General features: G+C 37.9%; 2 protein-coding genes across 3 annotated transcripts in view; one reads left to right on the top strand and one right to left on the bottom strand.

The window, feature by feature from the left end:
• Window positions 1-2593, top strand: part of GTF2E2 (general transcription factor IIE subunit 2) — a 35207-nt gene extending 32614 nt beyond the window's left edge. Inside the window, exon 8 of the mRNA XM_070935407.1 lies at window positions 1271-2593. Within this exon, the coding sequence (XP_070791508.1) occupies window positions 1271-1387 (117 nt within the window). The 3' untranslated portion in view covers window positions 1388-2593. The remainder of the gene's footprint in view (window positions 1-1270) is intronic.
• A 2922-nt stretch (window positions 2594-5515) lies between these two features.
• The window catches only part of RBPMS (RNA binding protein, mRNA processing factor), a 117070-nt gene continuing 105272 nt past the window's right edge, over window positions 5516-17313 (bottom strand). Inside the window, exons 6-8 of one of the 2 annotated variants that reach the window (XR_011599919.1) lie at window positions 14860-14929; window positions 9593-9699; window positions 5516-8096 (exon numbers count right to left, since the gene is read on the bottom strand). Coding sequence is in view for 1 of the 2 variants with exons in the window: in XM_070935404.1 (XP_070791505.1) it covers window positions 14867-14929 (63 nt within the window). In the remaining variant the exon portion in view is untranslated. Of the gene's footprint in view, window positions 8097-9592; window positions 9700-14859; window positions 14930-17313 lie in introns of those variants that run through there. The other variant, XM_070935404.1, reaches the window with a different exon arrangement.

Here is a 17313-nt window from a genome sequence, read left to right as displayed (position 1 = left end):
TGTTTGGCAATACAAGAGTTGTAAATTATGAACTAGAAAGAATGGTCAGGGGAATGCGGTTCACTCTTCCTCTGTTTTTGTGCCTTTGCTCAGTACTACCAATCATTTTTTTGCAAGAATCTGTAACTCTGATGTGTGCTCTTAGTTTAAACATTTCGGTTCTTACAACTGTAGGGCTTGCGTGCACCTTAGAAAGCTGAGCCTCAATGGGAGGTTAGTGTATGTAGCTTTGTGTAGAAATGGATTTGTTTAACAAAAGCATTGCAATTCTGAAAGACACATATACTTGTTTACTTATTTGCTTACTTCATTTCTATATCAAAATCTTTTGGGGATTGGACAGAAACAAAGTAGATGTCTTAAACTTTCTAATTTAAGATAATCATTTTGTCCCTTAATCCCCTAATGAAAAATTTCAGTCTTGGGATGGGGTGGGATTGCTCAGGACCTCTCCGGAGCATTTTTTTTAAAACTCATGCCCTCATGAGTAATAGCCAAAACATTTTGCCACACTGCTTCAAAAACTGATGTTGGGTAATTTCCAATTATTTCTGGATCAAACACCTGTGTATTATTGGATGGTTTACCTATATAGTTTATGTTCTACTTATTTAAAAGGGGGTTATGTACAATTCTCTAAAGGCTCAAATAGGTTTCATTGTTTATTTCTGATATTTCTATGCTGTCTACTCCCAAGTAGAGCAGCTGTGACAGCAGGAACCAAAATTTTTAAAAAGCAACAGGAGAAAGATTGTGTAAATGATTACACATGCTTTTGCATTTAGACTTTATTTGGCTTTGGGACAAAATTTAATCTCTCCTGAAGGTCAGATGATTATTATGCAGCCTTTCTATTAACCAGTGGGAATTTTCAAATCATTTACAATATATCAGTTTCATTATCTAACTTAAAGAATGCAACAGATGATGCATTTTGAAATTTAGAGTGTGTTTATTTTTTCTTGCTGGCAGCTGGCCATAATCAAATTGTGATTTGGTTTGAACAAAATTAACAAAAAACAATAACACTCTATTAATCATAATTGAAAGAGTCCAGAGAGGCAGACTCCAAACTAAAGATTCCTTTCCAGCACTCTTTCCGTGAGCCAGTTTTCCCCTCTCTGTGGCAGCTCATCATAGGAATAGTGGGGAGCAAGATATTCCACAGGTGGGGGACTACAATTGAGAAGGCTGTATTATGGGATCCTTACCTGTGAAAATCCTTCGGGAAACAGGGCTCTCATGAATGTGACTATATTTCTTCTTTTAGGTTCCTATCCAGAAGAGGAAGAAGCCAGCATCTCAGAAGAAACGGAGGTTCAAAACTCACAATGATCATTTAGCTGGTGTATTGAAGGATTATTCCGATGTAGTTCCTGGCAAATAAATTGGTCTCCTGAACTGAACTGTTATGTTCATGTGGATGCTTAGGACACAGATGTCCTTTGTATATCTGATGTGGTTCTTTCCTCTTCCATTTCTGTAGCGGATGAAAAGTAACAACTTTTGGGATCAACAATAAACTATTCATCATAACATTTACTTTACTGGTTAATATAAACTTGGATCAGAGCCATACATTATCAGTAGACTTCTGATATTGGGGGTGAAATATATTTAGCATGTAATGCTGAGGTTCATGTTCATCAGTTGAAATTTCTTTGAAGAATTTTTTGGCATTCTATGGGAATTTTATTCAGATGGGCTAACCTAGATAAATTTGATATTTTTGTTGCCAAGAAAACATGTTTATAATAAAATCATTCAAAAAAGTTGAAGATTTTTTTACATGTTTTCCATGCTTTTTTGACTAAATAGCAGCTAAAAAGTGACACTCCATGTAGACAGATATTATTTTAGGTAATAGTTTAAGATGAAGCCTTTATTTAGAAATGTAAACTCTTTTTTTATACTCATTTTTTTCTACAAAGTGAGATTTCTTGTATTATCCTGAAGTTTCCATTCAAATTTTCAAGACTATTTCAGTTGGTTGTTTCTGCAGGTACCAGTTACATCACGGTGCCCAAGCAACATCTTCTAAATTGTGTTAACATTCCATTTATGTCAGGAATTCTTGAGCTAAAATATACCTCCAAATAAATCATGAAACTGTTACAAGAAAACATAGGATTTGCAATGGTCTTCCCAGTTCCTAGTTGTTATTGAAAATCGGTGGGGAGATCCCAAAGTACAATGCAGGCCAAGAAGTCTCAGAATGTTTCTGAGTTGGAAGAGTTCTATTAATGAAGAGTGAGAATAAATTCCAGAAGCAAAGCTAGAATAACTCAGCTGGCTACAGAAAATGTCTGCCAAAGGAGGTATTACAAAGTACTGCCTGAAAGCGTATCCAAACCTCTGCCCCTGTGTATCTTATCTTGAATCTGTAAATAACTGCACGTAAATTGTAAAGTATGCATTGAAATTTGTAGAACACTGTTGTGTGTAGTTTTGTATCATGTAGAAATTTTGCCATTTTCTGTTTGCTTAAGGATTTATTGAAGTGTACAATTTGACCAAGGGTGCCTAACTTTTGCACACAAGTGTATTTGTATTGTTTGTGAGTTACTTTAGAATTAAAAAAAAATTGAGACAAGCCTGCTTCTTCATATGTAGTGATAGAGTGACCTTTCATTATATGACTGCTGGCTGTGATGAAAGAGAAAAAAAGAGCATGAGTTGGGGGAAGTGAAGGTAAGAACATGTTTCTTCCCAATTATTGGAATGTATAATTCATTTAATATGGGTAATTGATTTAATATGAACAAATTGTGTGTTTATACCTTGTTCTAGAGAAGTGAAAGATAAAAAAAAAATGGCTACGGTAGAAATAGTTTTAGTAATTGATAATGATGTTATTAATCAGGCAGTAAGCGAATCTTATTAAATATGGAGAGGAAATTTAAGTATGAATTTTCTTTTGGCTTTAAAGATTAAACTGAGCAAGGAAACTGGAAGAATGCGGCTTGAGCATAGATAGCCTTACTGAAAAAAGCTTGGCTTCATAAAAAGAGAGCGTAATTTTTTAATTGGATTAATTTGGTGGTAAAAATACAGATCTGTTAGCTGTTGCTGAGCAAATTAGTAATTTAATTTCTTCTGCTAATAATTATAATTTTATGAAGTAAGTCATGTAAAGGAAGAACTACTGTAGCAAGATTTTGTATGTTTGCTAGAGAGCACTGGTATAAAGCTGTTTGTAATGCATTTGATATATTCATCATAGTCCTTCCAAGCTTCTAGAGAATAGAGAAAAGCAAGTGAATTTGGAGAAAATGTGTAAACAATGCCCATTTGGCTCTTCCTGTCACTTTCTTTAGCACAAAGAACATGGTGAGAGGACACGAGAGAATGCCAGGCTTTCAGGACTGATGATGGAAAAAGATTTGAAAATAGCAATAATCACAAAGTCATAGTGGTAACATTGTTGTTTCCATCTTGAGACTCGGTGTCAGGTAGTTGCAAATGTGTTGGCATGAATCTTTTACTATCCTACTGCTCAGAGACCAGCAGAGGCATATGCTTGGCTTGGTTAAAATAAATGTTCACCATCAGGAACTTAATATCTTTTTCTATTACAGTGTCAGGTAGAAGATGATTAAATCTTGGTTTTAGAATTCAGATATTGGAAAGTCCTGTTGTTAATTATTTCTACAATACTTCAGTCACTTTGCTTGAAATATGGGGGACATATATAAAAGAAAGAGTTTTTCCAGCAACTGGACCTCAGTTTCTTCACCTGGCCAAACTTCTATAAATTGTACTGAACTGAAAATGGTCTGTGGGCCTTATAAACTAACCCACAAATGTTACACAACTATTTGCATACAAGAAAGAAGCAAATAATCTGCATGGAGATTTGAATAGGAACTCAGGATGAATCCATTATATTTATGCTTACTGATATACAATACATGTACAAGTAGCCCTCGTCTTATAATCACAACTGAGCCCAAAATTTCTTTTGCTAAGCCACACAGTTATTCAAGTGGTTTTGCCCCATGTTACGATCTTTCTTGCCACAGTTGTTAAGTGAATCATGGCAGATGTTAAGTTAGTAACATAGTAGTTAAATGAATCTGGCTTCCCTGTTGACGTCACTTGTCAGAAGGTTGGGAAAGTGATCACATGATCCCTGAACACTGCAACTGTCATAAATATGAGCCAGTTGCCAATCACCCAAATTTTGATCATGTAAACCATGGGGATCCTGCAAAGGTCCTAAGTGTGAAAAACCGTCAAATCTCTTTTTAGTGCCACTGTAACTTTGAACAGTCATTAAACAAAAGGTGGTGAGTTGAGAGCTACTTGTGTACATTCAGATGTTTTTTCATCTGTAGGTGCCCTTTTTCTCTTTCCTGTAGCATCCTTAAGCATGGAATTTCATTTCTGTATCTGGTAGTGATTAATTGATAATACAGTCCTTGTCTTGAAAGGCAGGTTTTGAGGATCCATGCCATGCCTCCTTATCTCTTCCCTCTTCCATAATAAATGTAGGACCAGTCAATTGGAAGAATAGGTTCTAGCTCAGTTTAGTATCAAAGCTACGATGTGTTCTTTCTAAGAATGTGTCTGTAATGATTTCACATTATGAAGGATACCATATGTAGTCATTCTCATTTGTTATCAGTTGTAAAACAATTATTCTTGTATTATTGATCTTCTTCAGTGCATATGCATGCCCATGCTGCATTTAACATTTTATATAACATCTGCATAAGCTTGTGCTTTTAACTTGTTGAGTGCAGAAGATCAGTGACTCATTACAAGTGTCTAGCTTGGGAACTAATATAGTAGATTCTCTCAAATTGTATGTCTATGAAGATTCTCAGCCATTCAAGTCATGGTTGTCCCAAAGGTGCTTTTTCAAAAGGCAACTGGACTTTGTTTTTCCTTAAAAATGTTTCGCTTCTCATTCAAGAAGCTTCTTCAAATCCTCTCGAGTTGATTTGGGGCAAGGCTTCTACCCAGTTTTTTGCCATGGTCAATAGGATGGGGTATTTAGCATTGGGAGGGTGCTATAAGGAAGAAGTCCTTTTAAAATTGAAGATGGGATTTTGGAGTGGTTTTTCTTAGCCTCTCCTATTTGAACTTCTCTCAATCTCCTAACAGAGACGATGGGTTTTTTTCCTTTTTTTTCTGATGGTTTTCTTATTTTCTATGATTTTATTCTGTAGGAGTAAGTTGCAGGATTTGGGAGGAGAAGGTTAAGGACAAGTTCTGAGAGGGTGAGTTGTGTGATTTGTGGAGACTATACCTGTCATGAGTCTCAGAATCTGGGGTAACCTTTAGGAGGTACCTGTGCCAACACTGACTTGTAGCTACTATTGAAACGTGTTCAGGTTTTTCCAATTAACTATTGACGAGGGAAGTATAAATGAAAACTGAGTTTGGGAGTAAGGTATTAAAATTAAGTATTATCACTGATTGTCAGAGATTCTGATTTCCTCAAATGGATACAAGTAAATAAACAGACATGCTAGCATAGACCATATTTTTATTTTATTCATTGCTTTTATTTTTAGAAAATTATAATAGAAAAGTATCTTTTAACAACTTTTTTCCTTTAAAAAAAATCATAGACAAATTGGAAGCATTGTATAATTCAGTCACTGCCCGTAAAAGGCCGTAGAGAAAAGTCAAGTGTTTTGTGAAACAATCCAGCACAAATCTTTTTATGGTTGTTTAACCACCTACAGTTACATTTTAAATTTGTTCAATTTATCCATATTGTTTGTTTAGTAATGGGTATTTTTCAGTTCCAACTTGGGTTTCTTCTGATGTGTTCAGAGTACAACTCTCAGGAGTAGCAGCTGCATCACATCCAGAGAACAAGCCAAGCAACCCTCTTGCAAGTATGCATTCTTAAAGCCTTTTATATTTTGACATATTTTATATTTCTTACAAAATAATGTATCTTATTTCAGGATAGGTGATTGATAATAATCCTGGCAGAGAAGCTGCTTCATGAAAATTTGATCCTACTAACCCTATTGGCTTCCCTACTAAGCAGGCCAGCAAAGTCAGACTTGTCACTATTGTAAAATCTCTGGGCTAGCAGCTGGAAGGAGAACAGTTAGGGATTTCTGGCATTGGCAGTCTTCAGCAATAGGGGGAAGAATAATTTTATGCGAATGATTGATCTAAGAACTCTTCTGCCCTAGGTAGTTGCATTCCTAGCTGTCCAAAGAACAGCAGGTGCAATCTTGTGCACTCAGAAGCAAGCCCTAATCAATTCAAAAGACCACTTATTCATGTAAAGTGGAAACAGGAAGCAGTTTTTTAAAAATTCAGTAATTCAGGTCATTAGCTTCTAAGAGGTGCACCCTTTGGCTACAGGTGAATTTGTGAGTCACACCTGAGCTAAAGCTGATCTGTGGGAAAGTTCTCTTCAATAGAAGAAAACAACTCTTTTTTTCAAAAAAATAAAAATTAAAACACGATTTTTCCAGAGTCCCATTGTAGCACTAAAGTCCACCTAGACTGGGTAATGTCATATGGCTACAGGCTGCAGCTGTTATCTGGCTCCTAAAGATAAACCTCTTCAAGAAAGTGGAAAGTTTGAAGTAGCTTTTCCTTGGCACGCTGTGCCTGAAACCATTCCCAGTATTGCTCTGTTCCTAGAAAGGCAGCTTTATCTATTGTCCTCTTTTCCCCCCAAGAGCACAGACATACAGTAGGTGAAGTTGAATAGCTATTTAAAAGTGGGCACCTGAAGATTTCTCCCCAGCAGGGAATTCTGGCCATGAGAGCAATCCTTTACATGGGGCTGCTACTGCTGCCACCTCAAAAACCACCATCTGGCATCAGTGCATAGATTTGGGGCTGACTACATACGCCTGCTACTGAGATTACCTAGGAAAAATCAAGAATAGCTGGCAAGCCAAATATCCCAAGGTTGGCCATTTCATTAGAATCGGATTCAGCAAAAACCTTTGGCGTTTTTCATAGGCATGAGGTGCTGGGATCAACAATTGAAGTTCAGTTTTCTGATCCATGGTCCAGTCACCCCTTACCTTCCCCAAAAATATGATTAACAATAAATGACCAGAACCAGTTCGCTTTATATCTGGAACAAAATCACAAAACTAAACTACCTTCCAAAGATACACACACATACACACACAGTGTATAAGTTGTTATAAAAGTAGATGCTACAAACTTGATTTAGAGTACATAACTTCCTGGGCAGCTTGGTCATCCAGGATGGGTTCTCATAAATACCAGGGTTTTTTTTTCTTTTTCCTTTTCCAAATAATACACACAATTGCATGAGATATATTTGTCTGAAGAGAAGTATACTATGATAGATACAGTTGCAGAAATGTTCATAATTATGACTGCACATTTTCATTCATAATAGAAATTGCCTTTCTACTTTCTACAGTGTACTACTTCTTCCCACACAATTGCGTATCCAAATATAGAGGGAAAAAAATACAGCAGGAACTAGCGATCAGGCACCGCTAATGTACAGCACATCAACTGTTACAATCATGAAAAAGCTATTATATTGCTGATTGTCTTGCTCAATAATTTGGCACAATTAGGCGAAACATGAAAATAACTATTACAGGAATACACTTCATATATTTAAAACACACCATCTCAGGCTCCAAAACTTGATAACCAAAATGTCTGTGCATTTCAAACAATACACTTTTTAAAAAATCTGAACCAGATTTAAAAACATGCCTTGAACATGCATCTTAAAAGGGTAGGAAAAGAGATTATACATATTTAAAAATCAAACATATACAGTAATCAGTTCTTCCACCCAAGGTACAGTCCTCTTACTTAAAATGCTTGGTATAAAAAATAGTTATTCTCTTTGCTGCTCTGCTTGAAAATATTTTTTTCAAACAAATTCATTCATGCTTATAGAATTTAAACTTTTATACAATGTAGAAGAGGAACATATTATTATTATTATTATGGTTCATCACATAGTCAACCAGATGTTTAGACTGGATTTGGCATTTTTATCATTACCATTATTATTCAATACTTTCTATTTTATTTTTAAGAAGATGTGTGATAGAGGCTGTGGCAAAGTCTTGAAGGAATCCACGCTTGTGTGAGGTTTTTTTTTTTTAAGCCTGTAAAAAAGAAAAGACATGCTTATGAGGAAACAACAACACAATCAAAGCTCCCAAATGGCCAGAAAGCCGAGAACAGTCTTCCCAAACCTGGAGGGCATTGTTAAAGGGAAATTCAGAGAATGACAATTAGAATATAGTGGATGCCAAAATGGGAAGAGATAGCGAAGGCTAATACTAAAGAACTGGATATTGAATGGAGGTAAGCAGGTGGTTTATACTTCCATGTTAAACTGCTGGAGTACTTACCATGAAAATGCAGTAAATTAAGCCACAGTCTTAGGACTGTGATGGCGAACCTATGGCACACGTGCCACAGGTGGCACGCAGAGCCATATTAGTGGGCATGCCAGCTCAGCTCTGGGGCGCATGTGTGCGCCGGCCAGCTGATTTTCGGGCCTTCTGGGCCCACCAGAAGTAGGGAAACAGGCTGTTTCCTGCCTCTGGAGGGCCTGGGGGCGGGGGTGGGGAAGGCCCGTTTTTTTTTCTTACCTGGCTCCAGATCCTCTCTGTGTATCTGGGAACGGCGAAAACAGCCTTTCCCACTTCCTTGGAGGCCCTATGGAGGCTCAAAGGGCCCATTTCCACACTCCCGGTGGGACAGGAAGTGACGTTTTTTCCTGTCCCCAGCCTCCAGAGACTCCTAGAGAGGCTCCTAGAGACTCCTAGAGAGGTTCTGGAGGCTGGGGACAGCAAAAAATGTCACTTCCTGTCCCACCGGGAGTTGAGAAATGGGCTTTTTCAGCCTCCGTAGGGCCTCCAAGGGAGTGGGAAAGGCTGTTTTCGCCGTTCCCAGATACACAGAGAGGATTTGGAACCAGGTAAGAAAGAAAAACGGGCCTACCAGGCCATCATGTGCCAGGAGTGGGGGGGAGGGGGAGGGGGTTGCGCACACATGCGCGTGGGCACGTGCGCGCACGACCCTCCCCGCCCCCCCTCTCCTGGCACACGATGGCAAAAAGGTTAGCCATCACTGGTCTAGGACTATAATGTGTACCGCTTTAATGTGTAAGCACAATAGCAAAATAATAATAATAATAACCTTATTGACCCTTACTATGGCTGATGGAATACAGTAGTGCTTGAAAGTTTGTGAACCCTTTTGAATTTTCAATATTTCTGCATAAATATCATCTAAAACACAATCTGCTGTTCATACAAGCCCTAAAACTAGATAGAGAACCTAAATAAACAATTGAGTAAAAAAATACCTGTCCACCTATTTATGAAACAAAGATCTAAAGCTACATCAGTAGTGGGTTTCAATTTCGGCCGCTACCGGTTTGCTCATATGCAGAGACGTCCAAGCAGCTGGGCAGAGCCTCCCGCTGTCGCCACCGGTTCATCCGATCCGGGGCAAATCAGTAGCAACCCACCACTGAGCTACATACTGTATTAGTGTAGAAGCCTGTTTCCAACATTGAAGAGATATGAAAAGATTTTTGATTCATTCAAGATAAAGTGTATTTTTATAATTGCAATAGATGTTGACTTACCGACCACACTGCAATTTGGAAGATGAAGGTAAGACATCAGTAGCGATTTTGGAAGAATGCATTAATACCCACAAGACAGAGTGTAGCCGCCATCACACACCTGATACCTAAGGCAGAGATAAATGTGTCATCAGAAACTCTATTTATTATAGGCCGAATTTATAAGTATCACTAATTAATATATGCTACACATTTCTCTTGATTACCTGCCAATCTTATTCCTAAAAATGGAGACCAATTGCGAACAAATTGCCTCAGGCCACTCAAAAAAGATCTCTGTCTTACACAATCTCTTAAAAGTCAAATATGCTTCAGTTTAGGAAGGAGCCCGAACATTGTAACTTTTACACAGGATCGTGAAAACAATTTTCCCTGCCAACATACAGGGTTTGGATAATAGATAAAGATAGAAGTAGCCTGATCTATATGCCCAAGGCACAGTGAACTCTTCACATAATGTTATTTATTAATCTGCAGCCAACTGAAGTACAATACACAATTATGGTACAAATACTACAAATAGCTAGAATAGAGGTTTTTCAGCAAACTCTATATTGAGTTCATGTTCTTATCTAATGTGCAGAAGTACTGTTTTTAGATTTCTTTTCCTGACTATATATTTTATTTCAGTGTTATCAATACATAATAAAGCCAATTCACTGTAGTGGTTAAGACATCAGGCTAGAAACGAGGAGACCTGAGTTCCAGTGCCTTAGGCAGAAAGCCAATTGGACCAGTTCCTCTCTCTCAGTCCTAGGAAATGGACAAGGGCAAATCGCTTCTGAAAAACTTGCCAAGAAAACTGCAGTTTTACACTCCACCTTTAATCTCTGAAGGCTCTGTGGACAAGTAGTGTCTTAACTGCTCTTCCAAAGACACAAAGACTATAATCCTGTTGTTTCCCAACATTTGAACTACAAAGCCTTTTCTACCCATGGGAGATAGGCCATTTTATTTGGCTATTAGAGCAATAGAGAAAGATCTTGAGGAATTGGTATATCTATCCTCTTCAAGACTAGGAAATGATAACTTGTAAAATGTCACACTGAACCACAAAAATGTGAGTTAATTTATCTAAAGAAATTGGTTCCTGTTTATGGATGATGTGATTTTTAGTGATTGAAACAATTTGGAGAATCTACTAAGCAATTAATTATAATTACATGGTATCTATTTGCAAAATGAAAACTAATCCTGTTAAAAATCAGTGGAAATGCTGACATTTAGCTTGATTTTATAATGATTAGTCAACAATGTATGTTACCCATCCTTTTGTCCAACTATGGAATAGGATCAAAAAAGTAAATGTTATCCGCACAACCAGCGTAGAGATACAGGCTAGGATAAGGAATAATTGCTTGCTCAAAGATAGATACTGAAATCAGTAAAAGGCAGCTTTCCTATTGGCAAAAGTTGGATGTGTGGAGTCCAAGGATCTCTTCCTCAAAATGATCTAAGACAGCAAGAATGATGAACTTGAAGTATTGGTTCATCATCCCAAAGAGGAACAGGCCGTTGCAAAATATCGGCCCGAAGTAGCCGATATGTAGTCATTTTCCATTGGTAGGCTGCTTTGCCAACAGGTGTACTTTTAGTGTACAAAATAACCATTTTATGGTCTTGATGTTTAAAGATAGAGCCTGATTCCTTTTTTGATGCCTCAAGATTCATATGCGTTATGGAAGATGAACTTTACATACAAATGTTCTGTGTTTTTGCTGTTGCAATAACTTAAGAGAATTGTTCCCAAATATGGTTATGTTTGCATAATGTTTTGGAAAGAAAAATCTGCGAGTCCTCCAATCTTATTTTTACATCTCTGCCTCTCATACACAAATATGCTAGTACGAAAATAACTTACTGCTGCGCGCATTTTATCTGTGCTTAAAAACATCGGCCAATTCTCATTTAGTCACTGATGATTAAATTATTTAGGCTTGGGAAAAGAAAGTTGCTATATTAGGAAAAATACACTGAGTTTGCAAAGAGAATGCCAATGCAAATCATTATATGCTGTCTAATGAAGCTGTGATGTGATTTTCAAATGTGACAAGAGTAAGCTGGATAGATTTGGTGGAAGGAGAAAAGGTTACTGGAATTAGAAAGCTACCTTCTTTAACAATCCTTTATGTACTCATTTTGACTTACTTTCTTACGAAGTTTAGCAACTTCAAAACTCACTTTGGAATAGAAATTGCTGGATTTAAAATGAAGGTGAACAGCATCTCTTCTCCCAAATGTAATACAATATTGGATTAACCATGATTAAAATTTAGATGTGAAGATCAACTTGTTCTGAGGTGCTTAACAATTTCAGACATGATTAAAAAAAAAAAAGCCTTGGCAAACTAAAAGGTTGAGTAGTGAATTTCCAGCAAAGACTGGTCTCCTGCTGGGTTTTCATAAGCACAGCATGAAGAGAACTCACCTGAACTCTATGGTGTTCAACAGACTGCCACTGAGCATCACAGAGCTTCTTCAAAACCATTTGCAACTAGATGACCTTCAGGTATATTGGCCTTCAACTCCCAGATCACCAGCCAACAGTTTCTTTGTCACATAATCCAAAACCAGCCACATTTTTAAATGGAATAGGAAAAGATAGCCCACTTTTGCATCAGCATCAGCAAATTCTTTTTAGCATTTTACTACTGTATTTTTCCTGGTTGGCTCTATTGAGCCATTATCATTGTTGAAGTTTGCCTGACCAGTTTTTTGATGTGACTAAACAGAAGCTAGCTGCATCAGAAATACTCTGGTGTTGTGGTTTTGAGATTGTCCCATAGAATCTGAAAGTGTTATGTGAGGGAAAAATGAGTATTACTGCCTAAGGGGGATTTGCAACAAAGACTGGGTTGATATGTCATGCTAAATCATGGCTCGGTAAGCCACAATTAGGGTTTAAATGTATATTAAGTCATAAACAGCACTACCTAGATTTATATAACACACTACGCCACAATCAAGAAACCATATTTTGACAGCACAGTATGTGATCCCCATCAAAACGCTTTTCTTCTTTTAAAGTTCCACCAAGCTGCCAAGACTCTTCAGAATATTGTACACTGCATTACATTCTCACACCCAGCCATTTTGTTTTTCCTGCAGGCAGTCAGCATCTTATCCTACTGCTCATGTTTAGTTCTATTTTACTGCTGCTAAGAGCTGTTTTGCTCATTAGGGTTTTTCTTTTAACCTAATTATTTTGCCGATCCTGTAAATCTGATGTGTTCCTCTGAGCATGCTGGCACCTCCCTCTTTCAACTCCAAAACCATTCTCTGCAACTGTCACAACTATGTATCTGACATCATGCACATCTCTACCTTTTCCTGAACAACAGCTTGTATTCTGTCACACATGTCTTCTGCCATCAAAAGATGCAAGAAAAGCAACAGATTCATTTTGGAGTGCTTCATTATCTCATGAGCTACCCCATGAGATAATAAAGCCTAATAGTTTCAGCTCCCAGGGCTGAAGTGAGAATATGCATAAGTTCCCCAATCCACAAAGTTTCAGGGGTGGGAAGGAGATATAGTATGCAGAAAGAAAAATCTACCTGTAGGAGGTCTGAAAAATAGAACTCCAAAAAGGGGGGTCTTTGAGTTTCGGCCACTGCCTGATTTAGACCAGCAGATCCTAAGGAGAAAAATTTCCTCCTCTTTTCTGCCCATTGGGGCAGCCATACTGCTTTGCATTCTTAAGTTGTCCCATTTTATTTACAGAACTAAATTCAGCTTGCATTTTCTTCTTTTTTTTTCACCCAATAGCCTCTGTCCTTCAATAGTCCTGTAAGCATGTACTCTTGATTTACAGCTTTCCAACCCTGAAGTGCAGTCAGTGAAGTTTTATTTTTTGTTATTGTTGTTTTAAAAAACAGATTTGTTTTATTTGGCTAAAAATAATTTAAAAATAGAGAAAGATAACTGGTGAATTAATCCTCTTTGTTTCAGAAACAAAAAGCTGCAAAAGTCAGAAAGTAAATATATATATCTTGTCTATTCTGTCATTCAAGTAAGAGCCCATGGTGGCGCAGTGGTTAGAATGCAATTTTGCAGGCTAATTCTGCCAACTGCCAGCAGTTTGATTCTCACTGAGTCAAGGTTGACTCAACCTTTCATCCTTCCGAGGTCGGTAAAACGAGGTCCAGATTGTTGGGGGCAATATGCTGACTCTAAACTGTTTAGAGAGGGCTGCAAAGCACTGTGAAGTGGTATATAAGTCTTAAATGCTATAACTATTTCAGATAATCTGAAGACCACTCTCTATCTGTCCTGAACCCAGGCAAAATAGGACTCCTTTCTGCCCAACCCATTACCCCACGTATTACAGGGGTCTCATACAGGGAAAAGATTATTTACATCCCTAAAAGAATGAGGGATAACTAATCACTGGAGATATGAAAATATCTTGAGGTCCTCATGTTGGAATGCAATCTTTACAAAAGACCTTGCTTGGAAAGCTCCTATCGCAGGCAAGGTAGGCAACTATAGAAAGCACTATATTTTGACTTTTGTTGTGGTATCTGAGGAACATCATCAGATTTAATTCACTGCAATGGCCTTAACATTCCAAAAATACCCATTAGCCTACATGATTAGGGCCTTTAATTCATAATTTTATAATTTATTTTTTTATTACTGTCAGCAAGCTCGGCTCGTTCCTACATCCATTTTTAACTGATTAATAACATCATGTTTAAAATAAGGTTTTGCCCTGTTCCCCCATTTTTTTTTACCATGAGAAAAAAATGTACAAGACATGCTTTTTCTTAGGTATGTCATTTTGAAGGTGTTACAACTTCTAATTTCAGCCAATTCATTTTAAGTCGATGGTTAAGGTGTTGGTCTTGGACTTGAAGAGATGCATAGTCCAGTTCCCACTTGAACATCATGATTTTCAAGCATCACTCTGTTCCGGCAGTTTCTTTTAATTAACAATTAGGAAGACTCTGGTGTATGCCGATTTGAGCTTCCAGAATATTAATAATATTAATATTATTATTATTACTAATAATAAAATTATGCCATAGGACAACAAATCCGTCCCCTCCAAATTGCATAAGAGAGTTCTCCTTCCTTGTCAAAGGGTGATTTTTCAGAGAGAAGATATATGGAGATAGGGGAAAGGGACCAGCTGCAAGGGTGAGAGTAATCACAAGTTCAGACATTCATCCTACACACACCACAAAAAACAGAAGCCACAGCCCTTGCACTCCCCCTGGTGATCAGCTAGAACCTCTGGCGAGTGGTACTTGTGCTCTACTCACACAGGATTCAGCAGAACTGACGGGACTTCCAGCCCTGAGAAGTAGCCTCTGAGGGAGGGAGCCAGCGGATCTGAAAAAGACCAAAGCCCACAAGTGAGAAATGAGACTCAGGCAAAAATGAACAATGCTTTTGCACAATGTCCTTCTTCTAGTTCCTTGGAGCTAGGACTCATCCTTGTATCTCGAACAGCATGTTGGACCTTCTTTTCATTTGTTTCACTTATTAGCTTTACATTTTATATCCTGGGACTGCTGCAAGGTAACTAATAAAGGCAGTACCTTTGCTACTAAATCATTACACACAGCAAAGGAGCAGATAAAAACAAAAGTGAATCAACAAGAAGAATGGGTATGCAAGGAGCATTAAAAGAGAATAGATCTGCATTACCTGATTAATCTACTGAGATCACTTATGAATCTAGTTTTTTAAAGAATTTCACTTTTAAAAAAGAACTCTGAGCAAAGAGCAGATTTTTGCCCCACTGTACTCTGCTTATATCAAAGAATACTACTACATAATTCAGTGGAGCATTGACTATTGAGAGCAGGGGACTTATAAGCATAAACTTACTCCTGCAATTTGCATATCCCACTTGAAATTAATGGTCATTATCAATATATGCACTGCCTCCTTTCATATATCGGAGGGGACTATTTCATATTTAAAAACTAAGGAATGCCTGGGAGATCTGGAGTTTTAAAAATCAAGACATTGTGTGGTGGGGTTCCATAATCATATTTACATAATAATACAACATAATTTTAAGTTATAGTAAAAGATGCTTCAACCTTTACTCTATGTAAAAATCCAAAAGGAAAACAGAATGAATTTCCTAGGTATATATGGCAAAAAGTAATGTTACTATGGAGATAAGCCACTTGTAGAGGGCCAGCCTTCACAACGAAAATCATTTCAAATTCTGGCTCACATTCAAGAGAACAAATTGATCCTGAAGAATACAATGGTTGGCCATTCCACCAACCATTACATTCTTAACTAGCATCTTCAGTCCATCATAATTATCACAAACCATCTTTTTAACTCTGACAGTTGAGATCAACTATTCCAACAGATTCGAGTGTTGTATTGCTTGAGAATCTCTCCTCTTCCCTCCCCCCCCACTCTCTCATGTTTGACCTCATGAGTTTTATAATTATTGCATTTTGCTGTGTTTGATATTTGCTGTGTCACAATTTGTTATTTTATTTTTTTGAGCTGGTCAATTACTATAATAAAGTGTACCTATGATTCTAAGGACAGAACAGAACAGTTAAGAGATTGTTAAGTACTCATTCTGGATCAGCACTAATCAGTCAGTGGGATACTCTACTCAGCTACCAGGTAAGATCTTCAATCAGGAAGGATCATATCTGCTGTGATTTGGGGGGTGTGTGTGGAAATGATCACTATTGTCAGTAAATAAACTCCAGAGGAACTCCTTTCTGGAAATACAATACAGAAGAGACTGAAGAGAAACTGAAGTGAGAAATGGCAACCAGCAATGGGGGTGGGGGGTGGGGTTACTCAGTTCTTGCCCTATAGGTCAATGACTTAAAGTCACTAGCAGGCTCATTAACTTATTGTGTCATCTCATTCCCAGCCTCACAGAGCCAGCCCTCCCACATGGATCAAGCAGCTGTCTATTTTTGAACTGGTTGGGTAGATGGGTGAGCCTGAAGCCAAACAGGGAGAAGGGAAAGTCAGAAATTCCTGCTAAATTGATCTTTTCTTATCCCACAGATAGCCGTATGCAATCATGAGATAGGCATGAAAAGTTTTTTCTTCACTGCACATTTAACATTTAAAAGCCTAATTGAATATTGAATATATTCAGAAACGACAGAGTACAAAATATTGGTGAAAATGCTGGTAGAACCTCACGCCTCCATCACTTGAGGCTCAGATGTTCCCAGAAGATGCAGCTGGTTCCCCACAAGAGGGAGTTCATTCAGCCAGTTCTTCACCTCATCCCTTTCTTTTCCAGCTGACATGAAAATGAAATTTCCTCCTCCAAGATGAATTCAGAACCACACTGCAGTTTGCCAACTAATTGCCAACACAGTAAGAGATTATAATATTACAATAAAGGTCACAGACAAATACAGGGTAACTCTGTACAGGGGACATGTTTTATATCCTTAAGATGTAATACAGTTTCATAAATGCTCAAATAATTTAAATAGGAAGAAAAAATATGAACTGACATCTCTGTAGTTGTCAGTAATAGGTTATGGGTGTTTTGCTCAGTTGAACATGAATGTCATGGCCCCATCAGAGCCCGGTTCTGAGGAAGAGGAGGAAATGGAGCTGGGGCCGAAGGAGGAAGAGGGCGCAACCTCTCTGGCCCAGGAGTAACGACCAGAGGAGCAGGATGAAGCTGTCCCGGGTCCCTTGGGCCTTGGAAGGGGTGCCAGAGAGGAAGAGAGGACGCAGGATGACCGAGTAAGGAGGGA

Source organism: Pituophis catenifer, unplaced genomic scaffold, assembly GCF_029215685.1.
Source record: "Pituophis catenifer annectens isolate HBS135680 unplaced genomic scaffold, rPitCat1.0.hap2 SCAF_2, whole genome shotgun sequence".
In the NCBI taxonomy this organism is placed as follows: Eukaryota; Metazoa; Chordata; class Lepidosauria; order Squamata; family Colubridae; genus Pituophis; species Pituophis catenifer.
The sequence above is the reverse complement of the archived record's forward strand: the minus strand, read 5'-3'. Positions and strand labels throughout refer to the sequence as shown.